We start from the raw sequence: 25,458 nt of genomic DNA, 5'->3' as shown, positions 1-25,458 counted from the left end.
CCTCTGTACCTCCCTGTAAAGCCTTCAGTAAAGTTTTGTGCAAGTGGATTCTTCAGTGGGTAGGAGATGCCAGGCCATGTTTCAGGGTGAGTTTGGGTTGAAAACAAGAGCAGAGGAAGGAGGGGACCGGTGATATTTAGGTTACATGTCATCTCAGTGCTTGCTCTCCCAGCTGAGGAGCTTAGAATGGCTGGAGCTAGAGTGGGTTGGAGCAGGAGATGGGCTTGAAAAGACAGGTAGGGGTCAAATGATGGCCTTGCATATCCTGGTGAGGGCTTTGGACTTTGTGTGTTGGTGGTGAGAAGGAAGCCTTTGAAGTATGTCCAGGCTGCACCTATGATGGGTTAGAATGTGGTACACCGGGGACAGTGGGTCATGCTAGAGACCCTTGTAAACAGGCCAACGAGCTGGGCCCCTGAATGGGCAGGGAGGTAATGGGGATGGTGAAGGAATTTCAGAAGGCAAAATCAGTATAATTTGGTGACCATCCAGTGTGGTGGTGGGGATGCGTGGTGAGTGGGGAGGAATTAAGGATCATTCCCAGTGTTCAAGCTCAGGTGCATTGTTGGGGATGGCGGTGCCGTTGGCCAAGGCAGGGGCCCAGGAGGAAGTGCATTGGAAATCCTGTGCAGAGGTGAAGAGCTGCCGTTAGGTAGTGGCTATCCAGATCTGGAGGGGAGGAAGGAGGTGAAGTGGTGATGATGAATTAGAATCGCTTCACATAGTGTTAATAGATGAGAAGGTTCAGGAAAACACTTGCAGGGTAGAGAGCTGAGGGTGAGGAGGCAGGTGGGGGAAGTGCTGTCAGAGCAGTGGGAGGAGAATGAGGACAGGGAGCCAGTGCCTGGAAGCCCTAAGAGCTGAGGAAAGTGACTGGACTGTAGTCCGCGTGCACAACCTTCACGATGCAGTGCACACAGCTACGCAAATTTCTAGGCCCCTTAATAGCCCGAGAGCTTCGTGAGCTCCAGGACCATTTCCAATCAGCCTTGTTAACTGTGAAAGATTGTAAGCTGTGAGCAGAAGTAATAAAGTCATAGGGAAGGGCTGGTGGTGGCCAGTGTGCTCTCTTGGGGTCCATGGAGTCAGCAGGTGTGTCCCCAGAACTGCTCTAAACCAGGTACAAAAATATGCCCCTGTAAAAAGAAAACAAACCCAGCTCCCTGGAATCTGAATTAGTTAAAAGCTACCTTTTGATAAAAGGAAAAAGACTAAGGTAAAAAGCATCGAAGGGATGGTAGTTGTTAATTTAATGCCTGAATAAGTTCCATTATTACAAATACCTTTTTAGTAGAACTGAAAGTCACCATCATCTTCACCTCTTAAAAACTTTTATTTTTAAATAATGCTCAATGTAAAAAAGGTAATAAAATATAGACAAATAAACAAAAATTAACCATACATAGTTATTCATCTTTTTCCTATGTATAACTATAGTTTCTTATGTGTAAAATACATAGGTATTTTACATGATTGGGGATCTACCCTCAGATACAGTTCTTAATCCCTTGATTCTATTGGCAGTTTCCTCCCAAAGTTAAGTATTATTCTTTAAACCCATTTTTAAAGGGTGCATAAGGAAGCCCTGTTAGCTTCCAGAAAGTGCTGGGTGAATATAGATGATTTAGCCAAAAAATCATCCAGGTGTTGTCTCCAGATGTTTTGGTTGTCTCCAGGTGTTTTGATATTATAAGTAATGCTTTGATGAAAGTCTTAGCTTTCTGATCACTTATTTCTCTAGACTAGATCCCTGCACATAATATTATTGGGGCAAATGGTGTGGACATGTTTAAGGCTAATGATACAGAAGGATGAGGTCAAGTGCAGGAGCAAGTCCATCACACCACACTCTGGACCAGCACCGAGTACTAAATACATCTTTGCTAATTTTACAGATGAAGATGGTATTTCACTGTTTCAAGTTTGCATTTTTGTTGCTGTTGTTGTTTACTATTGAGCGTGATGACCTTTTGTATCATATAGTAATTAGCAAGTGGTACAGTATTTCATTTCTGTGGATTAGCCGTTCATGTCCTTTGCCCATTTTTCTTTTCTACTTGGGTCTTTTCTTAAAATCGATTCTTATGAACCCTATAATTAGAACAATCTCTCTGTTATTTGGCCTTTAAATTTGGGTGTGTTTTTTTTTTTTTTTTTTGGATATGGGGATATTTTATGGATTAGGTAGTCAAGCGTAATCTTTAGGATTTCTTCCACTGCTTTTAGGCGTACAAAGTCCTTCCCTGTTGTGGGAGTAAATGTTCTTGGCCAACATTTCCAGCTCTCCTCCTTTTGGAAGAGGATAGCTCTTTCTGACCCTTGTGATTCTGTGGAGCTGTGTGACAAGTTCTGGCCGTGACTGTGAGAAGTGGCTGCACATCTGCTCTCCAGCCTTTAACTGCTAATCTGAGACCCTCCAGATTCTGGGCTGCTCAATCTGGTAGCCACTAGCCGCCTGTAACTATTTACCTCTAATTTAAAATTTAGAAGTCAGCTCCTCAGTCTCAGTACCCACATTTCAAGGGTCTGCCAGTCCCGTGTGGCTGTGGCCGTGTATGGGACCGTTCAGCTATGGAACGTCTCCATCACTCCAGCGGCAACTGGATGGCGCTGTCTCAGCTCTCCTTCCCTCTGTCACTTGCTACGGTGGCTGACCAGTCTCTGGGGCCCGAGAAACTGCGGTGAGCAGAGTCCCCCTGCCGACCAGTGATGGACATGTAGTGGGGTGAGAAACTTTTGTGGCTTTTAAGCCAATGAAATTTGGGGGCTACTGGTGCTATTTTTTTTTTTTTGACACCATAACATAATCCGGAACTTTTTGTCTTTTCCATTCTATTTACCTAGTCTAATTACCATCATCACAGTTTTAAATATTTAAAAATGTCTATGTTTTATTATCTAGTAAGGAAAGTTCCTATATATGCTTTTTTTTTTTTTCTTAGCCATGCTCTCTTGTCTATTTTGTAAGGTAAACCCTAGGATCATTTTCTTTGGATACACACTCTCTTCTTATAGCGGCCTTGATTGGAATTGTGTGGACTCAGTGATTAGTTTGGGAGCAACTGGCACTCTGCTTCTTCCCATCCAGCTCTGTGGGCTGTCTCTCCATTTACTCCTCTCCTTACAGCCCGCGGCCCTCACATGCCTGATTGCTGAGTGACGCTGTGCAGACTGAATCAGCAGCAACAGGAAGAAAGTAGGGACAACACGGTGACCTTCCATAAAGCAAAACTAAGTCCTCTTCAAGAACTATTTCTCCTCCGGTGAGCCCCTCTTGCCCTACTCTTTTTGGGGTTGAGATGCCCTATTATAAAAAGACTGTTCCTGGATTTTTTTTGTTTTCTATATGCATAAACTGACAAAATACATTTTCGAAACTTTCCTGATGTGTGAAATCTCAAAGTCTGGATTCGTTTTCAACAGGTCTTTATTACACAGGCCATCTCCATTTTGGTAGGGATTTTTGATGTTGTGAACGGGGTCTTTTTTTTCTATTCTATTTGTATAGTTTCCTGATAGCATAGAGCCTTAGGTGTTATTCAACAACCATCTATCCAGCTTCTTGAACAAGGCATAGTCCCTGTATTTGGAGGCCCAGAGTCTAACCAGGGAGACAGGAACAGTTGATGATCACAACCTTGTAACGAGCTGTTACAGGACCAAGAGAAAGGCTCTCAGTGCAGCCCATGGGAGAACAGAGAGCATTTCCAAGAGGTGCTGAAGCTGGAGTTCACTGAAAACAAGGGGCCCAATAAATGTCTGATGGATGAATGAATGACTGCTGTAAGCTTAAAAAGACTTTTTTTTTTTTTTTTTTTTTTTTTTGCGGTACGCGGGCCTCTCACTGCCGTGGCCTCTCCTGTTGCGGAGCACAGGCTCCGGACACGCCGGCTCAGCAGCCATGGCTCACGGGCCCAGCCGCTCCGCGGCATGTGGGATCTTCCCGGACCGGGGCACGAACCCGTGTCCCCTGCATTGGCAGGCGGACTCTCAACCACTGCACCACCACAGAAGCCCAAGACTCAGTATTTTAATGAAAAAAAATTTTTTTTGGCCTCCTGTAGAATCCTAGACATGAGTATATGGTGAGTGGTGGTACTGTTTTTGCTTAAGGCATACACGACCTAATTCCTTTCTGCCTTCCATCCGCAAATTATCAAGTTGGTGAGGGAGCATCCCTCGCCATCTATTTCTCATCCTCTTTTGCCTTTGGGCCAGACTCAAAGAGAGTACCCTTATTTTTGCTCTCTGGGGCTAAGGCATGCCTTCATGGAGTTTTTTTTTTTTTTTTCTTCATGGAGTTTTTAAATGTACAAAATCAGGGCGCATTTCCCAAAGTGGGACGAAAGGAGGAAAATAAGAACAGAACGAGCCAGTCTCCTCTCTGGTGCACTGCTTTCTGCCCGGATGCGTTTCTGCCTGGATGCTACATGTGCTCTCTGGGCCAGGTCACCCCCAGCCTCAGGTACCCCCTATACATTCAAGACTCCATAACCCTATTTTAAACTGCTCAGTGGACATATCCATCTGGACACACTTCTTGGTCATTTTTCAGGACCCAACTCCTCAGTCATCGAAGCTGCCAGTCACTGGTCCGCACCTTGGACACTGTGCTCACTGGTTACGTGGCTGTTTCCCCCACTAAATTGTGATCTCGCATAGGGCAGAGACCAAGCTTTCTTCTTTTTTGGCATCTGCAATGCCTGGCAAAGGGCTTGGCACAATTACAGTAACTGAAAACATTTCTTTGAACAAATGAATCAGATGAGGTTACCTCTGTTGACATTTTCTTTGTGTAAACATGTTTAAGTTGGGGAATGCTCTCTGAACCTCTGATCAGGAAGGGGCCCTATTAAGATTCCGATGTGAATTTCCTATTTTATATGGAGGAAGTGGCCCCCATGGGGGATGTTCTGAACTCTGTAACCCCACAGGATTCTCTTTATCATGACTACCTTGACTCACAGCATAAACACATGGTAAAGGACCTAGAAAAATTTGGCCCAATTTAAATATATAATGCGTCTTTGGAAATTTTAAATATGCATATATACATATATATGGTATATGTACATATTACAAGATATAAATGCATTTTTAGAAGGTACTTTAAAAAAAGCCAAATCTACTAAAATTACAATTCCACATTAACATTATGAAATATCCACTTACCATCAGCGAGTACTTTTAAAAGAACAAAGTGTGAGAGATTCAAACAAACGGGGACTACGTTGCTATAGTGTGGCCTAATATTTACAGAAACATAATCAACATTGTGAAACGGCTTCTTTTCAATTGGCAGCTAAAAGAGTCTTAAGTGGAACTTACTTCAGTAAGAAGATTGACTCTCTAATGAAGACAGGCCTGGCATGTTACTCGGGGCAACTGCCCTCGAGGGAGTTTAGATGCCACCGTGCGTTCTGGCGTGCAGCGTGCAGGCTAAGTTTCACGGATAGAAATCAAGGGAGAACGAGGGGTGAGGGCAAGTGTTACAGATGCTGGCCACCACTTGGGGCATGGGGGTGAGGGATGGGCTGCTTTTTTCTGGAAAAAGGAACACTGCGATGCTACCTTTGTTGTAGGTTAAGTTTTTACTATTCTTCCAGCATGTTTCCGCCCTACCCAAACCCCCTTGGGGATAAACTTTTCTGGCCAGACAGTTCAAAATTGCCAGACTAGCCTGGACTGTCCCAGAAAGCAAAACTGTGCAGGCAAAAATGGGCACAGGGGCCTGTAAAAGGTGGATGATATTGTCAATGTTCTCAAGGAGCTCACTGTCCGGAGATGGAGAGGTGATCACCCAAAGGCACCCCTACTTTATGATACTTTAGCCTGGAGGGAAAAGATAGCTATTTGCAGTATAGGTGACCCTTGAACAAGGTGGTGTATAATTTATAGTCGGTCCCCTCTGCATCCCTGAATTCAACCAACCACGGACCATGAAGCACTGCAGTATTTACTACTGAAAAACATCTGTGTGTAAGTGGACCCTTGCAGTTCAAACTCCACTGTTCAAGGGTCAACTGTACTTGAATTTTCAGTGGTCTTTAAGCCTGGTGCCCAGAGAACTCACCTGAAGCTTTACAGCCACACCAACACCCCCCACAGGCTCGCTCTTTCCCTCCCTCCCAGGACCCCACCCCTGGAGAGTATGCACACTCTGCCTCGGTCTGGCCCAGAGCCCAGAGTGCTGCCAAGCTCTCCAGGTGAGTTTCCTCTGCTTTCTCAGTCTTTCTGTAAACAGACCAGCACTTGCCTCAGCCCTGCAGGTGTCTGCTTCTTTTAGCCCTTTGTCTAACATACCAGACGCTGTTGCCCTCGTAGGCATCAGCTCTGTCCTGCCCACAGGGTCTAGGCTGCATTCTTTCTCCATCTGGGAGCTGCCCACATAATGGGGTAAAGAAAATGGTAAAACTCCCAGCAGTGGAGCCATGGAAAGCGTCTGACAGTGTTTACACAGGCCGCGCCCGGGAAGGTTCTGCTGGGGAGAGCTGAGAGCTGGAGAGAATTGTGGGCTCCTAATATATGCCCTTTGGTTGATCTCGGGGTGTCCTGGCATTTCTGACTGCTCATTTTAAAAGAACCAAAGTCACCTTAACCCAGAGAACAGAGTCACCCCTCAGTCTGGCAGGCCCTAAAGAAGTATTTGATGGGGTTCAGGACATGTGACCTCAAAGTATGGCACCTTGAAGGAGCTTGAGGAAATGGCAGAAGCAGGAAGGTTTCTCTGACCTTTCCCCTGCCATCGTCTCCTGAAACAGGTCATAAAACCTTCACTTGAGAGGTGCCCTCCCTAACCCCGGAGGAAAGGAGCATCTTTATCTCTGAAGACAAGAGAGGGACTTCGAAAATTGGAACAGGCCTTGCTAGGTTTCCCCCACTTCACCGCACTTACCTCATAGTCTTTGACCTATCAGATTTTTACACAAATGCTCACTCTTCATCAAACCTAGGATAGAAATACTCAGGCTTAACTGATTTTTCGGGTCTTCTCATCTCTTTTTGAAGGCTCCTGTGTCATGTAAAATTTATATTAAATAAATGTGTGTGCTTTTCTCCTATTAATTGATCAGTTTAATTTTCAGACTCAGCCAGAGACCCTAGGAGGCTCAAGGGAAACTTTTTTCTCCCCTGCACATTTCACCAAAATTATTTTACCTTTCGTTTAGAGAGGTTCTGGAAATAGAAAGGTCCTTCCCATGGAGCGGGGGTGGTGATGGTGGTTTGAGGAGAACCTAAGACATCCTTAAAAGAAAGGAAATGGCCTTAATGTTTCAAAAGATCAGGGAGGAGTGCGGGGAAGTGAGAAAACAGAGCTGATGCATGTGAAGAAATTAAATAACTCCCCACATCTTAGAGCAGATTGAATTTACATTTTACTTAAAAAAAAGGGGAGGAGTACATACACAGGGAGGAAAATGGGACGGGAACAACAATGATCTGAAATGGATTTCTACAGTTTTCCCCTACAATGGTAGATTTTGTCTGTTGGGCAGTATTTCTCCTGCTGGCGTACAACTGCTTACAATTAACGAGGTTGTAGACAAGGGAACTGCCAAAGTTTGGGCCTGAATGGAAAAGAGAGGAAGTTATCATATACAATGTAAGTTTACAATACACAGCATTTTCTTTAAATGATGTAACGCAGTCGCAGCAAGAAGTTAACAGTACTAACACGAGAATAATCAAATTTTTGTTTGTTATCCATGTACAGCAACTAACTGCTTTACAAAAAAGCAAAATAATACAATATATCATCACAGGTATTTACAGTGTAGTAAATATACTTTTCTGTCAAATTTTACACAAACTATTTACAGGTGAATATACTGCATTAAAAAAAACTGTGTGGCTGACACTAAGAGTGAATTTTTGTATTAAGTCCATTGCATAACATTGAATAAGACATGCCTCATTATGCCTGGGTTGGGGGTGGGATGTAAAAACAAAACCAAAAAAACCAGAAAAGCCAAAACAAAACTGAAAACCCCTAAAACCCACTGAGCAGGGAGGGTTGCCGGCTTACAGTCTGTCTCCCCCAGGACATCCGTTCATGGGGGTGGCAGCTGGCTGTTCTCTGTGGTGTCCTCAGCCCTGGCCCAGGACCTGCGCAGAGCCGGCACCCAGTAACGGACAGGTGCTGAGTGGATGCAGGACAGAGCACTTGCCACTTCCCCCAAAGCTAGTGAACTGGGTCTCGGTGCTGGCAAACAAGGGCACACCCCTGGGACAGGGCAGTGATAAAACAGGGAGATCATGCATGCCAGAAAACATGGTGAGTTAATGTTTTCCTTTTTAAAAAGTCAGGGGAAACACCCACAAACCCCAAACAAATTACTTTATAGAACTTACATCCAATTATGCAAAATAGGCAACCTACTATGAACTTCAGAATTTCTTGTGCAGGTTATAAGTATGAGGCCTAAAAAACAGTTTCATTTCTCAGAGGAAGCATACTGGTGAGAGATTTATCTCATGTGCATTTCAGTTTCTTGGAAAGCTGGATTTTCCTCAAAAGGCAGAAGTTCTTCAAACAAGGTAAATCTTAAACCTTAATAAGTTTTCAAATTCCCAGGATATACTGGTAAAAAGTATTTTTGCAATTCAAAGAAGGCTCAATTTTGATTTGTGCAATGCAGATCATTAATTTCATGAGGTACTTCAAGTGAATTCATCCATTCATTACACTAGAGGGAAATAACGAATAAATTTAAGACATAGCATACCTTGGAAAACTTGTTTATGGACAGATCAATATTTTTAACGGTAAACCTTTGGAAGTTCCTCTATTTTGATAGGAGAAGGAAAATAGCATAACACTACCCACTGTCATTGCACCAAACCAACAACAAAGAGGGAAAAACATGGAACCAAAATGATTAAAGGCTCACATCTGCCTTTTATTCCAGGAGCCAGGAAGTTGTGATGCCCATCCCAGAAGCTCTGGGGTGTGGGGGAACGTGGACCTTACCAGCAGCTTGGCATCCTTGGCACCGGGCTGTTAATGATCTGTTTCTAAACTCAGCTCTAGTCTTAATTCCTTATCGTCTCAGTTGCTCTGTTATTATAAACATTCTATTCTAATGAAGCGTCTACAATAGTTAAAAACAAAAGTTTAGTTAGTTGCACCTGTCTTCAATATTTTCCAACAATTCAGTGTCAAAATAACTATGAACACTAAAGTTTTTTTCATTTTGGCTAACGGTTCTTACTTTTCCCAGGACTGTAAACAAATTAAAAAAATTAAATTCTTGTTATTTCTGAATATCAAAAGCAATTTTATTTACATTAACATATTACATTGTTACTGTGTGGATAAATGTGAAATGTGTTATATTATTAAAATCAGAACATTTAAATGTACCATTGATTTAGCTGTGGAATTTAATTTACTGAAATCCACTCATGAAATAGCACTTCAGGAAACTCCCCCTCCCCTAGGTTTCTTCTTCTCTCCCAAAGCCATTACACCTTAACATATAAAGGGAACCCAGGAATAGGGGGATAATATCTTCTTGTAATAAATATGGTTTAGTCCTAAATTGGAACATCCAGATACTAATATATTCACTGAAGTCAAATTATTTTGCACACTGCAGGTACCACAAAGAAATTGGATCTGCATTACTATGGAAATTCCAATGCCATGATAATCCATACCATTCAGTATAGCAGCAACTCTTAAGGTCCCCTATCGTCATAATAATGCAGGTTGACCAGTCTTTTCACAGTGATTAAATGCAATTCTATCATATAGAACCCAAATGTTTTTGCTAGAGATTCCTGACTTTTTTGGAGGGGAGAGGAAAGATTACAAGACATTTAAAATACATCTCATCAAAAAATTTTTGATAATATACACCACACTCTATGTTTCTGGGAAAATTATTAAACAAGATAAAAGCATCGTCTACTCTAATAGTCACGTACCATTCCATTTTGTTTGGAGCTAATGCAACCATCTACGGAAATTACCTCCTAGGAACAATTTGCAACACTCTGTTCACTGATTACCCTGCTCGGAATTATTTAGGAAAGAAGAAGAGGAGGGGAAAAATGTATAATTACTATACTTAGTATAGTTTTGGCTTACAAAAACAAAAAACGACTTTTAGCATATTTAAAGATTAAAAGATAATCAACTGGAAAAAAATATAAACTAGTTTGGATGACTGAGTTTGGATAAGGCCTCAGAACTCATCTCTTTAATTCGGTAATGTTAAGATACATGTGGTTACGCTTATTTTCCTGTAATTATTGCTAATACTCAAGTGTTAGTATTTCTTAAGAACCCACTACAAAATACTAAATCCCTCCTCCCCCACCCCCCAAAGTACCTCGCCTGTGGCTTTATGGTATGAAGTCACTGAGGCTTGACCTCTATGGTTCTTCAGTTTTGTAAGGTAAAAAAAAGTCCACAGCTAAAAGTCAGATTAAACATACTGGGGTTATATTATTATTTCTCCCATTAACTTCTATCTTGAAAAGTGTGTAAATAAGACTAACACTTTACTTTGTATGTTGAAGAAGGGGAAAACATAGAAGGCAGAGCTCTGTGCAAATGGCTTTCATAGCTGGCCAGTAGTAGCAGTATTCAAGAAATCATCCTCTCTCACAATTGGGATGTTCTCAGTTCAAGTGTCCTGACCTCCCACTTTCTTTGCAGTTGTTCTGAACACTTGCTTAAACCAGACAAACCAAAAGTAGAAGAAAAAAAAGTTAAAGAAAAAAGCAGCATTAAATTTAGGCAACGCTTCCAAGAGTTGATCATCTGGCAACATGGCAGACTGGATGGGCTCATTATAAAACATGAAGTGCAGCATCACAGCACGGTGGTGAGGGGTCACTAGTGAAGAGCCCGTATAAGTTAAGTCTGTTTGAAAACGGAAAGAAAGAAAGCTTCACACGATCTTCTTAATGCTATTACGTTTGAAACTGCCAGCGCTTCTTTGCTTCTGCACCTGGCTTGCGGATCCATGACGAGTTCGCCCACTGTTACAGTGCCCAGTGGTAGGGGAGAGTTCAACATTCTCCTTGTCGATTCCTGGAGAGAAACAGAGCAGCCAGTTACCCCCTCTCCTGTGGTGTTGAGCTCCAGGACTGAATCTCACGATTTGTATACGAGATACAAGCTGGTGTATTGTTTTTGCATTCATTTTAATAGTCAGTTGCTAGAGTGTTTACAAAGATCTTGTCACACAGAAAACCTCACACTTTGTTAAGCAAAATTTGCTATCATGGCAGAAAAATAGCATAAGGAAAAAAAAAACAAAACAGAGAAGTTGCAAGGAAAAGCTAGAGGCAGGCAGGATTGAGCTGAATGAAAGGCTAGCAGCCACCAAAGACTAGAACGCCTTCCTCCAAATCAAAACAGAAGCTTCCAGCAGAGGTCAGCTTCTAGCCACGTAGCCTTACTGGTGTTCTATACACAGAATATATTCTGTAGTTGCAGAAGGTACAGAAATTCATCATTTCAAAGAAAGGCAGATGCTTTTTATTTTTTAAATCACAGTGCCTACCCCAAAGGAACTCAAATATTTACTGAGAAAATAATATATCAAAAAGGTCATACTGTAGAATTTTTGCTTTGATCTTCTTTTCAACTCTGGCAAGTCATTTTTTGTTCTGTACCGTAAACAGATGCCATTTATTTCTCTCATGGAGGAGATTAAACCTCCCCAAACTGGGCCCTACAATGTATTTTTATAAATCATCTAATTAGTAACTTCATAAAAGTAACTAGAAGCAAAAACAAGGTATTTTTTACTCATCAGATTAATAAAGATTACAAATTCGACAGGTAACAGAATAGTGGTTACCTCTGGGGAAGAAGTGACTGGAAGGGGGCATGAGGATGGTTTCTTGGGGTGCTGGTGATGTTGTTTCTTGATCTGGATTTTTAAGTATGTTTACTTCTTAAAAGTTCATTAGGTTGTAAGTTTATAATCTGTGTGCTTTTCTGCCATACTTGAATAAAATTTACTAAAATAATTAGACCAATTATACCCACCTTTGACATAACTACTGGTAGGAAAGCAAAAAGTATTTCAGCAATTTGTATCAAAATGTAAAGTACTAATTGATATTTACTGTTACAGAAAAATGACCATAATTTTGGATTAGGGGGAAAAAATCCACATACAGGGGAAAATAAACAAACAAACAAAAAGGCTGGGAAAACATTTGCCACAAAATGTTATCACTGGATGGTGTGATTTCAGGTAATTTTTACTTTATTCTTTTTTTTTTTGGCTGAGCCACACGGCTTGCAGAACCTTAGTTCCTCGAACCCATGCCCCTTGCAACTGAAGCGTGGAGTCCTAACCACTGGACCACCAGGGAATTCCCTGCTTTATTCTTATCTGTACCATCTGAATTTTAAAATAAATAGTAAATTTGACAATGGAAAAACTTCTGTTTTTGGACAAAAAATAGTACGTCAAGTCAAAAAGTATTTACGTTACTGAACATGTACATAGACCCACACATCTATTTGTTTGTTGGTTCTTGAACAGGAAATGGATCTGTGATGACCTCCTTCTAGGAGCCACACATCTTTGTTTGGATTCAGCCTTGAATTCAACTCAGAGTATGAGGCATCTGCAGGCACATGGTCTGATTTACACAGGCTCCACAGAGGTTTGCTGTCTTGAGCTTATCAAAGGAACACTGGCATATGACAAAGTGCACTGGGCTGGGAGTGTGAGTGCATCATTAAAAATGTCAGCAACACCTCTCCAGGAGGCAAGCATAGTGAACCCACTCTTGAATCTGTTCCAATCTAATCCTACGGGTAGAAAGATAAACGGAAGAAAGTACACTGTGATGTTCAGAGAACTTTTCTCTGGGTAGCAGAATTCTGGATTTTTATTCTCTTCTGCATATTTATTTGCATCTTCTCCAGAGCTATTTAGAAAAGAAATAACAAAATTGAAAGGAGACTGCTCATCATCCCTTGAATGCGCCTTGAACTCTGTAATGTGTATTTCTGTAGCTCTTTCAATTGCTTTACCAATCTCTACAAGATAAAATGCAACCCGTATTTTTTCTCTTTTTTTTTTTTTTTTGCGGTACGCGGGCCTCTCACTGCCGTGGCCTCTCCTGTTGCGGAGCACAGGCTCCGGACGCGCAGGCCCAGCGGCCATGGCTCACGGGCCCAGCCGCTCCGCGGCATGTGGGATCTTCCCAGACCGGGGCACGAACCCGTGTCCCCTGCATCGGCAGGTGGACTCTCAACCAGTGTGCCACCAGGGAAGCCCCTTCTGCCTGTTTTTATATGGCATTTATATTTTGCCTATATTATCACAACTTGTGTATATGTCATATTTTCTCTACTAGAATAAAAGCAACTAGAAGGGCAAAGATTGTTTATCATGCATTTTTATCTTCCTATAAGATCTAGTTGACGTCTTTTTCAACAAACATTGGTTGAACCGATGTTTCCATTTTTAAATGTGATGGCTGCAATTCAGAGCCAAAAAGCATGCAACCCCTGATCTCCAGTGGGCTGGCGCCATATTTTTATTGGAAAAGACAGTTTTTTCCAGCTTCTTCCATCTGAAGTGATCATGAACTTGTCTGAGTATTTGACTTTCCATTTCCTCAAATTTGCATGTGGTCTAAAAGTTCAAGTCCAATAGTTCCTTATCTAAGTTTATTTCCTTAATAGGAAATAAGATTCGGGCAAAACTAGAACTTTAAAGATAAGGGTTTGAAACAACCAGGGGACGGTCATCAGGAGGGACACAGTGCTGATGACCACTGGAGGGCCAGTGGCCCTCTGCCAGCAATCTGCCACTCCGGGGCTCTTTCTCGTGTGACCACCTTTGGTGCAGCCTTGCCACTGCTGGACTACGGCTCATTCTGGGGGTGGGGGGGGCAGAGCAGTCATCACACTGCAAGGTGGCAAAGCTACTATTTGAGGACAAGGGCCTGTTCAGTTTAATTCTTAAGAATTAAAATTATATAAATTATAATCAGAGTAAGTCACTAGGGTGAAGGTTTTTCTTCAAAGACATACTAAGAATATTCCATTTCCTGTTTTGTTAAGCAAGTAACCGGGACTGTCACCGATAACCCAAAGCTTCAATGCTATGTGAGAGGCTGATGTCCCACTTTTACTCAATTTTCATCTCAATTCATTACCTGTTTTTGTGTATATGTTTTCTTCCTACTTAGTGACCCAACCCTACAAGTCACACACAGGTAAATGTGGCATAATGGTGATTCCTAAGTTCAACTTCACAGCAAAGGTGTTTTATTTAAGGATTTAAGGAGAAGCTGACATAAAAATCTTGGAGGTTTTTTTAAAAAAGCATTATATTTATACCAAGAAATAGCACCTTGAAAAAAACCAGGTTAGTATGAAACAGAATGATACCCGTATCCTGGATTCTAAGCATAATTCTCACTTTTGAGAATGTTGGCAGCATTCTTCTTTTTAACCCTCTGAAAATAAATCTAGAAACCTTTCTAGAATGTAGTGAAGGGTTTGGTCTCAACATTCTATAGGAAAAACTCTCAGATTATCAGCCTGACTGCCCAATTGGAGACAGCTCCATCTTGCTTTGGTGCATATACTGTATTTTAAATTGGTGAGCAGACCTTGGTGCTGCACTCTGCTCATCAAGGCCGCTTGAAGGCTTTGCATCCTGGTCTCTCTTATGCCCCTAAGCACTGGCTTTCCCTTCTGACTCTCAGTGGGCACAAAAGCAGAAATCCATGAGGTGACAGAGATCCAAAGGCCACCACCCAAGTGAAATAAAGGTAAAAACCTCTGTGGTCCTGACTTGCTAGTTTAAATTCCTTTAGATATGCTGTGGTTAAGCATGCAGCCAGTTACAAACAACATGCAGGGCAGAAGAAGCTGAAGATTCTCTACAGCAGTGTATGAATAAGCACTGTGCTTCAGTGAACTGTGGTAGTTCCAGATAAAGATAAAATCCTAAATAAAAGGTGTTATTGGCCAAAATTCAGTGAATTAAGAGGGAAAAAATTATTAGATTACACTATAGTTAAATAACATATATAAATAACTTACATATCTATTATATGTCTATCTCCTCTGCTCAAACATGAGTTCCTTGAAGGCAGGTATCAGGGTTTATTTTGACAACTAGGGATATAGTTCCAGGCTGACAAATAATTTTTAAAAAGTCACCTATTTTTTTAAACACCAAAATGATTTCTCAAACTAGAACCTAATATTTTCATGAAATAATAAAAGGATCGAATCCCTTTTAGCTCTTGAGAAGCTGAGGAAAAATGGGTTAGGTGATTTGTGAGAAGTTATTCAACAAAAATGAAAGACATAATAATCCAAACCTCCCACCACCTGCACAAGGCGACAGTAAGTTCCCTGAATCTGCATTGCTTAGTTTATCACATATATCACATGGCAAACCTGTCAGAAAACTCTTATTGCATCTATGAGAAGGCAAAGCTGTCAGAAGGCTCATTTGTTACACATACAGTGAGGCACATCAGAAGACCCAGGTTCCAGTCTGTTTGGATCAGAACTCTTATTTGGTTTCAGTTCTTAATCTGGCAATTAAAAATAACAGTAGACATGCCTATTTCAAAGGATTGTTAGAAGAATCAGATAGGCTAGGTGAAGACTTTTTGCACACAGATAATTACAGCATAAATTAAGATGTTCCTAATACCTGAAAAAAAAAAGACCAAGTGAAGTACTGAAAGGAATTGTAGAACAAACGCAAAGGACTCGAATTTTATACTAGAAATTGTAAAATTACTGACGCTAATGTAAATAAGCAAGAAATATGTCTTCTTAGAAGAAAAGATAACTATAGCTTGTTCTTATGCTATAGTAATACACTGATGGGAATGTGTTAAACATATATTTAGAAAATTCATATTTTGAGCTAGATATACAAAAGAGTAACTATAAGAATTTAAAAAATATTTGTAATGGTCTTTCATCAATTGCTAACACCTCTTTTTCTATACAGGTCTAATCTTTCTGTATACTAATCACTGAAAAGTAAAGAAAGAAAAGGCATCTTTTATAAATTAGACATAAGTGTATCACATTTTTTTCTTCTTAGTCCTTTGAGCTAACCTTAAGGACCACATTCCTTTCTTTTTTTTTTTTTTGCGGTACGCGGGCCTCTCACTGCTGTGGCCTCTCCCGTTGCGGAGCACAGGCTCCGGATGCGCAGGCTCAGCGGCCATGGCTCATGGGCCCAGCCACTCTGTGGCATGTGGGATCTTCCCGGACCGGGGCACGAACCCGTGTCCCCGGCATCGGCAGGCAGACTCTCAACCACTGTACCACCAGGGAAGCCCCATATTCCTTTCTTTTTAACACGGGTGACAGAGTGGACAGCCAGCTTTAATTTCTACGGAAATGCTGGGGTTGGCTTTGTATCTATATTTGGGGAAAATAACTACTTCCTAAGCTAAAAACTCTTCCCCAAACCACATACCCTCCTTTCTCTATTAACTCTCCCTGGAGTTTCTTGTTAACCTGCCTGTGTTAGTCCAGGGCTGCGACTGCATCTTCAGTGTTCAGGGGGAGCATGAACAGCTCTTTCATCAAGACAAGTCTCAGCCCTGTGGCACCGTAAGCATCCAGACCTTACAGTAATGGCCTTACAGATTCTTTAGGTGCCTGAACCAGACTCTGCTTACAGGGATTGGTGAATGAAGTCTCATGCCATGTGCCCAGGATGAGCGCAGGGTAAGCAGTATTTCGTGCAAAGATGACAAAAGTAAAGAGTACCTTGATGAGGCAACAGCTACATGAAAACTGCTGATTTAGAGCAAGGCAGAGAAGCTTCACAGACACAGAATGGAAGAAAAAACAAAAGTGAGTGATATCTGTAAGATTTTTAAAGGGTGAAATATGATTAGATACTGGATAATTATTATCTTCCTTGGTTTTCAGGAGGATTCTTGTTTTAATTACTGAACTCTGACCATTAATTTCCCAAACGTTACAATCTCTAAATAAATGGCCAAACTTACAATTTTACAGATAGATGTGTTTTTACCACCTTTATTAGAAGTAAGAATTTTAGTGTAAGTCAAGAATTACAATAAAAAATGAAATGGAAAATTAGCAGAAATTACACCAAGCAATTGCTCAGTTTAAAATTATTTTTTTCCCTTAAATATGGGGTAATAACAAAGAAAAAAGAAGAAAAACTAAATCAAGAATATACCAAATAAAGGTCTGGGATACAGTAAGCAGTTCCCTAAAACATTAAAATTGTTTTGGAGATTTTATGTAGTCTCAAAATAGAGGCCTCTAAGTTTCTTCTAAGAGGGAGACATTTTAAACCTGGTAAACACAGCAGAAGTGTGACTAAGTCTACCCTTTGGAGAAATGGTTTTGATAAACTAACCTTTTCTGCACACAGCTGTCAGCACTACTGGGCTAGCTGATCCACCCAGCTTCCTGGGAGGGAGGTCTGCATTACAGAAGCAAAGTGACCGAATAACTGACAGGCCTGGACATAGCCCCAAAATAAAGTGAAAGAAGTGAATTTAAAATAAAGTTCAACTAAATAGGTCTTTGCTCCATACTCTAATACTCTAATTCATACTCTAATACTAACAGTAAAATAACGTGATCAAAGAAAAAAATTAAAGTTTTTTTTTCCAAGTGAAAAAACATTTAAAATAGATCACAGGCTTATTTTTGTTAAAAAATTATAAAATATGTGACCTCACATATTTTTGAGGTCAAAGATATATTATAAAACTTTTGCCATAATTATTACCTGATTTTTCCGAACAGATGTCCCTTTGAATGATCAGAATAGTTTACAGTATAAGGTACAACATAAGTACAAAAGAGATCACGAAAGAGGGCAAAATAGTTATTTGTGTATACTTTGCCACTCTTACTGTTCTGAAATCTATTTGAGGGCAGGTCTCATGTCCTAGTAGCCCCCACCACTCCCTTGGGTCTAACAGAGTCCCTTGCATGTAGTAAACAATGAATATCTGGGATAATTCAAGATAAAATCTGGATTTCGGGTTATTTTCTTCAGAGCATTGTAGTATTAATCTCGTACCTAAAAATCAAAGAACTTGTGTACACAAAGAATTTGTTAAACAGCATGACTCAGAAGGAAATAACAACTTTAGCTGAAACCGAATACTGAGATCCACAGGCAAAAACTGTCAAGTCTCTGGGGACCAGGGTCTCTCTCATCTTTAAATGTTCCAGAGTACCTAGTGTATACCTACAAAATAGGTGTCCGAATGTTTACTGAATTAAATTACAGTGTGAAAAATATTAGGAGGTCTCGGTAGAGTATAAATTAAATTTTAATACATTGGAAATGAACCTATTTAATTTCTTTCTAATCAGTACTAAAATTCATATAATTCCATCTGGATTTTTATTTCTAGTATACTTGCTCCTTAATATCTAAAGAGGATACAGGAAGACTATTTGGAATGCATTCTTGAAATGGTTATAAAGCACTCACAATATGGCTTTTAAAAAGGCTTCTTTGCTCATCCTGTAAGAGAGCCATTTATGGCTTAGCCTTAAGCACGAGAAAGTCCCATATATAACATTTTTAGTAGATAGGTTTTATTTTCTAGTTCTAATCCTGGTTCTTCAATTCATGTCCAGCTCAGCTACACTGGACCTAAGAATGGATCGCAATATCAAATTTGAAATATTCTTATCAGAGAGTAAATATTATGGATTCTCTTCAAGATTCTCATAGTGGCATGTGGGAAAATCTGAAGAGACAAAGTTTTATGTCCATTTGGCTTAAAGGACCACAGTTAACACAATTTCATATGCACTGAACTCTGAGTACAGTCCATTGGCTCCACTGATACCAAGTCAATTTCTACTAGGAGTGGGGTCAGAAGACAGTCATTTATGTAATTTTATATACAGAGTTATAAAACAATCCTTCTTGTGCTAAGGGGACAGACAAGTGGGCTATGATCATCTGTCAAGAATGGATTTTCAGAGACAATTGCTTTATGTAAATGACCGCTACTTCCTCAAAAGCTGGTGACTGATGAATTATCACCAAAATTTTTACCTAAGTAAGGTTTAGTGTTTCATGGGGGAGGGCGAGGGGGTTCATGAATTTCTTGTCTAGCTAATTTGACAGTAGAGAATATTGGAGACCAAAAGAAGATACAGCTTAGTGGCAGATCCTGCTAAGTACCAAAGATCTAGAAAGCAAAGTCTTGCACTGACAGAGAAAGTTTGAAGCAAAGGCTTGAGCTGTGTGCAGATCAGCAACTTTTGCTTTTTGACATAAAGAAACAGAGCTTTCACCTGTTTAAAATTCAGTAGACTAGCGCAGGCTGATGTTGGGTAATTTGATGGCAAGCCACCCTTATGCTCCATTTCAGGGAGTGACACAGGGCTTCTTTAAATACTTCTGCTTAAGACTTGGCTGACGGAAGTGGAGACAGGGAAATATTCTGGTTTCTATACAACCAAATAGCGAAGCCGAAATGCTGGAGTGAGTTATGAATCTGGATTAGATTCATCACTTCTTTTAGCCCTTTGATATCAGCAAACTCAGATCCACAAAGAATTGAGGAGATAGGGATATAAGATTACAAGGAGCTAAAGATATAAAACAGCATACCTAGTTACAAAGTATTAACTCTTGTAAGAGGTATTCCCTAAGAGCAAATGACAAAAACACAATAATTAGGTAAATAAATAAATCGGGATCCTTTCATGGAGATGAGCCCACAGTTTAGAGATACAAATGGGTTTCATCGAAGAGTAAAGTTACTAATGAAAAGATAAACTCTTTCTCTAGTAACATGTAGTAAAATAATCTGGTGAACCAAAGGACATACAATTTAGAGACAGAAAAACACCGTTATTCTACTTAATTAATTGTATTCTTTTAAAGCTTCAGTTTCTTTTGAGAATAGTCAGAGGTTTCCAGGGTGTTATAATCTATTCAAGCAGCCATCTTTGGAGAACTACTGGAGGTGACACAGTAGGTTTAAAACTGTAACCAAAACCACATATGCTATTCTTTGATTTCTCTAAACGATTCTAAATAAGAGGTTACAGAGTAGGACTACTTTTCTAAGCAAATGATATGGCTAATGTCCAATCAACACAGGACATGAACAGTTAATCAACTAGCAGAAGAACTTGTACTAGTACCTTTATTCTTAATCTGATTATTTTATTGTCTCCATCAGTGGGCAAAGATGGGCAGAAATACCCCTGACAATTAGTTTGGGTTAAAAAAAAAAGTCAATGTAAAAACAACTAAACATTTTGACAGCTTTAACATCACTTTAGTAGCCCAAGAGGCAAAAGACTGGTCAAAATGAACCAAACTTTAAAAACAAGAGGATCAATATAGACAGTCTACGAATTTTCTAATTGTGATTAACTTCAGTGGTTGACTAACCCAGACGATAGAGAGCTCTACAGAAGAAAAGGAGCAGTGGACTTAAGGTAAGGCAGATGGAAGTAATGAGACAGAAATAAATAAATGAAACAAAAAGGGGAAGGGAAGGAAGAAAGATGACAGATACGGAAGGCAATGAATGTGGTAGAAAGAGCACTGGCCTTGGTTCTGGGTAAGAACTGTGTGATAAAGCAATTCACTTAGCTCTTCTAAACTCAGTCTCCCCTTCACACACAACATTGTGAGCCTAGAAGTAAATTACCTCTATAGTACCCCCTAGCTCCAAAATGCTAAGATTTTATGGCGGGAGGCAGGGGGTAGTGGTGATGAGGGAAAGAATTCAGTGGCTGCAGTATCTAGAAGAAAGTAAACTTAAAGGCTTGTCCTGGCTTTAACAGTTGAAATGCTGATAATGGGGCAAGATCATAGGCACACTCTAGTGCATAAGAATCACCTGGGTGTTTATTAAACACAGATTGCCGGCTGGGCCCCACTCTTGGAGTCTCTTGTGCAGGAGGTCTGGGGTGGGATTCTAGCGTTTGCATTTCTAATAAGCTCCTAAATGATGCTGAGGCTGCTGGTCTGGGACCACACTTGGAGAAACACTGTTCTAGGGAACAGGTGACAGAGGCCAAATAAACACAGTTATATAGGGAAAAAAAGTTGGCCAGATTTCTCTTATTTCTTGGGAGGGGAGAAAACCTGACTAGGTGCAGTAAGGTGATTGATAAGTAAATGCTGGATCAAACAATTTGTTTCCTCTGCTGACGAAGGCTTTGTTGTTGACCAAAGCTTAATAGATGAATATAGTTATTTAATACAATGGTTTATAATATGAATTGGGTATTAGATTTGCCAAGTTCTTCAGAACCTTCAAACCTATATATGTTTAAACATTCATGCAAAACTGAGATTATAAACTGGGAATTCTACTTATGGATCTTGAACGTCACAAAATAGTTATAATACATCATTTGGCTTTTTAAAAGAAAATCCATGCTAACACTTAACTATGTCTAATATTGATAACTTTTCCTTATAGCATGAGGTGTTTCATAAGTAAACTTTTCAGATAATGAAACTTTAAACACAAAACCTTTTTACTTTTAACCACTTTAGAAAGATATCTTTCTGAAAAGAATACATGACCACAACGGAAGCTTCCTTCATTACCCACTGCCATCATAAATACACAATGGCATCAGTTCTGTAATGAATTGAATACACCTCCAGGGTTTGACCAGACTCATAAGAAATCATCCGCTTTGTCACTGAATAAGCCCAGAGTTCTGTACGTTTGCCATTTCTGCCATCTTGTTTATCTCAGCCCCACCCGAGCTATTAGCGGTTATTTCTCAGTTTATCTGCCTCTTAGTTGCATGTTGAATGGGCATACTTTCCCCACTTGGACCTAAGAGTGACTCCAGAGTCAGGAATATGCTTATGGGCTTTAAGATGTTATTGTTTTGAGCTGGCATTTTTGTCTGGTTGTTTATTTACTCCTAGATTTTCAGGTTGTTGCTGGCAGCAGGGAAAAGGGGCACTACTATATTTTGTATATTTTTGGGATCCAGTATGCTGTATCAGAGACACAGAAACACTAGGGCATGGTTAGTATATCTAGTAAGGGAATTATAATTCTGTTCACTTACAGGGTTATATACCTTAGGTTACTCTTCCTGCCTAAACTCTAAAAACTTATCAACCTTGGAACACTATGTGAACACTCTAAACACTTCACTATCTTTGTATAACTGCTTGAAAGTAGACAGCTTTACAGAAACCAAAATTCAAATCAGCTACAAGGTAAAGAAGAAATGTAAGATGAATTTCATGATAAAAAGGAGCAAAATCTGCTATAAACTGATAACAAGGGAATTCCTAATGTTGGTATAGTAATATTATTGCTCAAATTTATATAAAGATTGCATTTACTGACCTGGGGAATGCTGGGAAGTTGCAAGTGAGGTCATGGAATTAGAAAGGTTAAGGTTAGCAGTAATACTAAGCTGGCTCTGCACTGCAGGAGGATAAGGAGATGTGGGTGTCAGGAGGGACTCCTCACTGGTTTCTTCATCAATTCCAGGCAAATACGTGTCAATCAAGGCATCAAGAAACTTAACAATAAGCTCAGCATAGTCTGGGATTTGTGTTTGCTGTAATGGAAAATAGGACATTATTTTAGCTCTGTTCTTTTTTCTTGTAAATCCCCCTTGAAGCCAAAAAAGATAAATTCAAATTTTGTTTTGGGCTTAATTTACTATTTTTCTTCCTTTGTACTACAGGTCATTAAAAAAAGGGGGTGGAATAATATGTAGACTACCATGGGACTTACACCTGGGAATTTCATTCAGCTAACACAGCTTCCAGATGAACCTGTGATTACCGAAGGCCACGCACAAAGACTGAATTAATTCTGAGAGAATCCAATCATCAGGAATGGTGTCTAGTCTATTTTCCAAAACTGAGAAAATGAGCGGAGCATCATTCCAGCTGCCATTTAGAGATTCAACTAACTAAATACTGTGAAGGGCTCGGAGGGTTACTGGCAATCAAACTACAAAAGTTCCCGCATTAAACTTATTTCTGTGACTTCAGGCCCATGTTTTAAATGACAGCCTTTGCATATCAAGAGATATGCAGTAATAACTAAACGAAACAAAACTAAGTACTCAATCGTTAAAATTAGAACAAGGTTTATGCAATTCGTATTGATTTAGCACCCCTATCTCTAGAACACTGCACTAGGGGAAGAAAAAGAAGTCCTGCCTTCAAGGAACCTCAATCAATTTGGAGAGAGACCATATACAGAGAGAATAATTAAATACACATTTATGTAGCATTATATCAACTAACGCCAATCAAAGAACAAACTGAATGGAGCAAATGAGGATACATTCAGGGATATATTCAGGGAAGAGTGAATCTAATGCAGCAGGTTGGAAGGAAAAATGTTTTCTTGAGGTAAATTTCTTTTTCATTATGTAATTTTTAAAATTGAGGTTTAATTGACATAAGTTCAGGTCATGAGGTAGATTTTAAACATACGTAATGCTCCTTCCTAATCACAAGATACCTAAATGTGTGCACTAAGATCATCAACTACATGAGGGACCGAGGGCAGAAAGTTTACAGAGGTTTATCATACGTTTCTGAAAAGTCAAGCATAAATTTAGTTGAATTTTTTTTTTTTTTTTGGTAAAAGCTAGTATATAAACATATTAAAGGTGCTGCCTCTTGGAAAGAATCTTGTGGTAGAAAACTTTTAATAAAAATAACATATGTGTTTTTTGTGAATCATTCTGGTTTTCAACATATTGTCTTAAAGCAGGCACAGTAATATAAATAAAACTTTCATTTTGTCAATAGAGAAAAAGATATTTTCTTACCTTTGAAAAGGGTCCTGCAAACCGCCATAGGCCATTAAAACCAAAACCTGCAACAAATCAAATGTTACTTATAGCAAGCATGACACTCTTTCAGTCTTAACAAATTATATAGTTGATGATATATAAAACCCACACACACAGTGAAAACATTTTTTTTTTTAGAATGAGTGTCAGACTAACACTCACTGAAAATATACCCAGTATAAAACCATATTTTAGTTAAAAAGTTGTCAACCACTTATTGTACTGAACACATAATTGAAAGTCAGAAAATGGCATATTAGAGAGGTGTGAACAAGCCTATTCCTCATAAGGAATTCTTCAGCCAGTGCATCCTTTAATAGCACACATGTTTGAAGTTCATCAACCATCCTCCTCCCGATACGTTTATTTACTTTGCAGGTAAGATGTTTGGTACTGTGGTGGGGATTCTTCATGGTACACCACACTTTGCACAATCCCATGGATTGGATTTAACAAATTTGGATCTTGGCACAATGACAACAGGGTGTTGATCTTAGAGTCCAACAAATTGTGCCTAAAAAAATAAAAGTCAACAGAGGAACATTTTAAAGGAAAATTAAGTGAAAATATATACTGGAAAATATTTTTCCCTAGAACAGTATGATAAAAATGAAGGGTGATGAGTGCTTTTCCAATTTTTCTCTAATGAACGTGTGTATCTGCTTTTTTGTTTTGTCTTTTGTGTTTAAGTCATTAGGAAAACATGGTAAAAGCACCTAACTGGCACTGTCATATAACCGTGCGTAACTATATACGGTGACTATTTGCTCAAGACAAGGCTGGCTTCTGTCTGCCACTCAGCATGCTTTAGCACCATCTCTTTCTGCTGATTATTGATATGTACCCAGGAGTTAAAACTAAATTTAATATTAATCAGTGTTTAATAAATGCTGAATCAGATCGAATGAGGAAAGCAAAATTAGCTTGGAGGGGGTGGAATATATGATTCAATTCAAACTTCTGAGGAAATTAACTATTTCTAACCCAGCTATACCCCATTAATAAAAATAACCAAGAGCCAAGTATATAAAATTCTGAAATTTATCAATAAGATTAAACAAAAACAAAGAAATAATGATACTACCTAGAAGGCCTAGATTAGGAATAGAGTTTCCCAAGTTTCTTTGGGTTATCTAGATTTGAACACTTTGAGGCTAATATGATTTTAGCCCTTAAGAGAGAATAAAATTCATCTCCCAAATAAGAAGTCAATTTTGTTTTCACTCAGCTGTGGGTTAAAAACAAAAACCTTACTGAAAAAGAAAACAGAACAGGTATGCTGATTTAAATATAGCAATCTAACAGCTTTCTCCTAAGTGAGGAAATAAACAATGCTCATCACAATGAACAATGTAAGAAAATCACAAGATAAAAAAATGCTTTTCCCACTCTGACAAGTACAGGTTTCTGGTAACTGACTATACTGCTGAACTGAATGAATAAGCATTTTCAGAACTCCAATGGAAAACTGATTTCATAAAACTGAATTCATAAAACTGCTAACAAAAGATCAAGATAAAAAAAATTAATTACATGGGACTGAGTGAACTGATGAGGATGATTATAATTTTTGTGACTTTCTGTTTGAATTAAAAAAAAAAAAATGTTTTTCCCGATCGACAGGCCAAAACTAGTCCTAGGTCCCATTAAAC

General features: G+C 39.5%; 1 protein-coding gene across 9 annotated transcripts in view; it reads right to left on the bottom strand.

Moving 5' to 3' along the window:
- Positions 1 to 7,358: 7,358 nt before the first annotated feature.
- The window catches only part of NF1 (neurofibromin 1), a 275,690-nt gene continuing 257,590 nt past the window's right edge, over positions 7,359 to 25,458 (bottom strand). For 5 of the 9 annotated variants that reach the window (XM_067714878.1, XM_067714875.1, XM_067714873.1 and 2 more), the window contains 5 exons: positions 24,178 to 24,320; positions 23,783 to 23,829; positions 22,333 to 22,549; positions 17,370 to 17,435; positions 7,359 to 11,044 (listed from right to left, as the gene is read on the bottom strand). In XM_067714878.1, the coding sequence (XP_067570979.1) occupies positions 10,902 to 11,044; positions 17,370 to 17,435; positions 22,333 to 22,549; positions 23,783 to 23,829; positions 24,178 to 24,320 (616 nt within the window). In that variant the 3' untranslated portion in view covers positions 7,359 to 10,901. The remainder of the gene's footprint in view (positions 11,045 to 17,369; positions 17,436 to 22,332; positions 22,550 to 23,782; positions 23,830 to 24,177; positions 24,321 to 25,458) is intronic. The other 4 variants (XM_067714874.1, XM_067714876.1, XR_010937319.1 and 1 more) reach the window with 3 other exon arrangements.

The sequence above is a fragment of the Pseudorca crassidens genome, chromosome 19 (assembly GCF_039906515.1).
Source record: "Pseudorca crassidens isolate mPseCra1 chromosome 19, mPseCra1.hap1, whole genome shotgun sequence".
Taxonomy (NCBI): domain Eukaryota; kingdom Metazoa; phylum Chordata; class Mammalia; order Artiodactyla; family Delphinidae; genus Pseudorca; species Pseudorca crassidens.
Note: the sequence above shows the minus strand (reverse complement) of the source record. Positions and strands in the feature narration are given on the sequence as shown.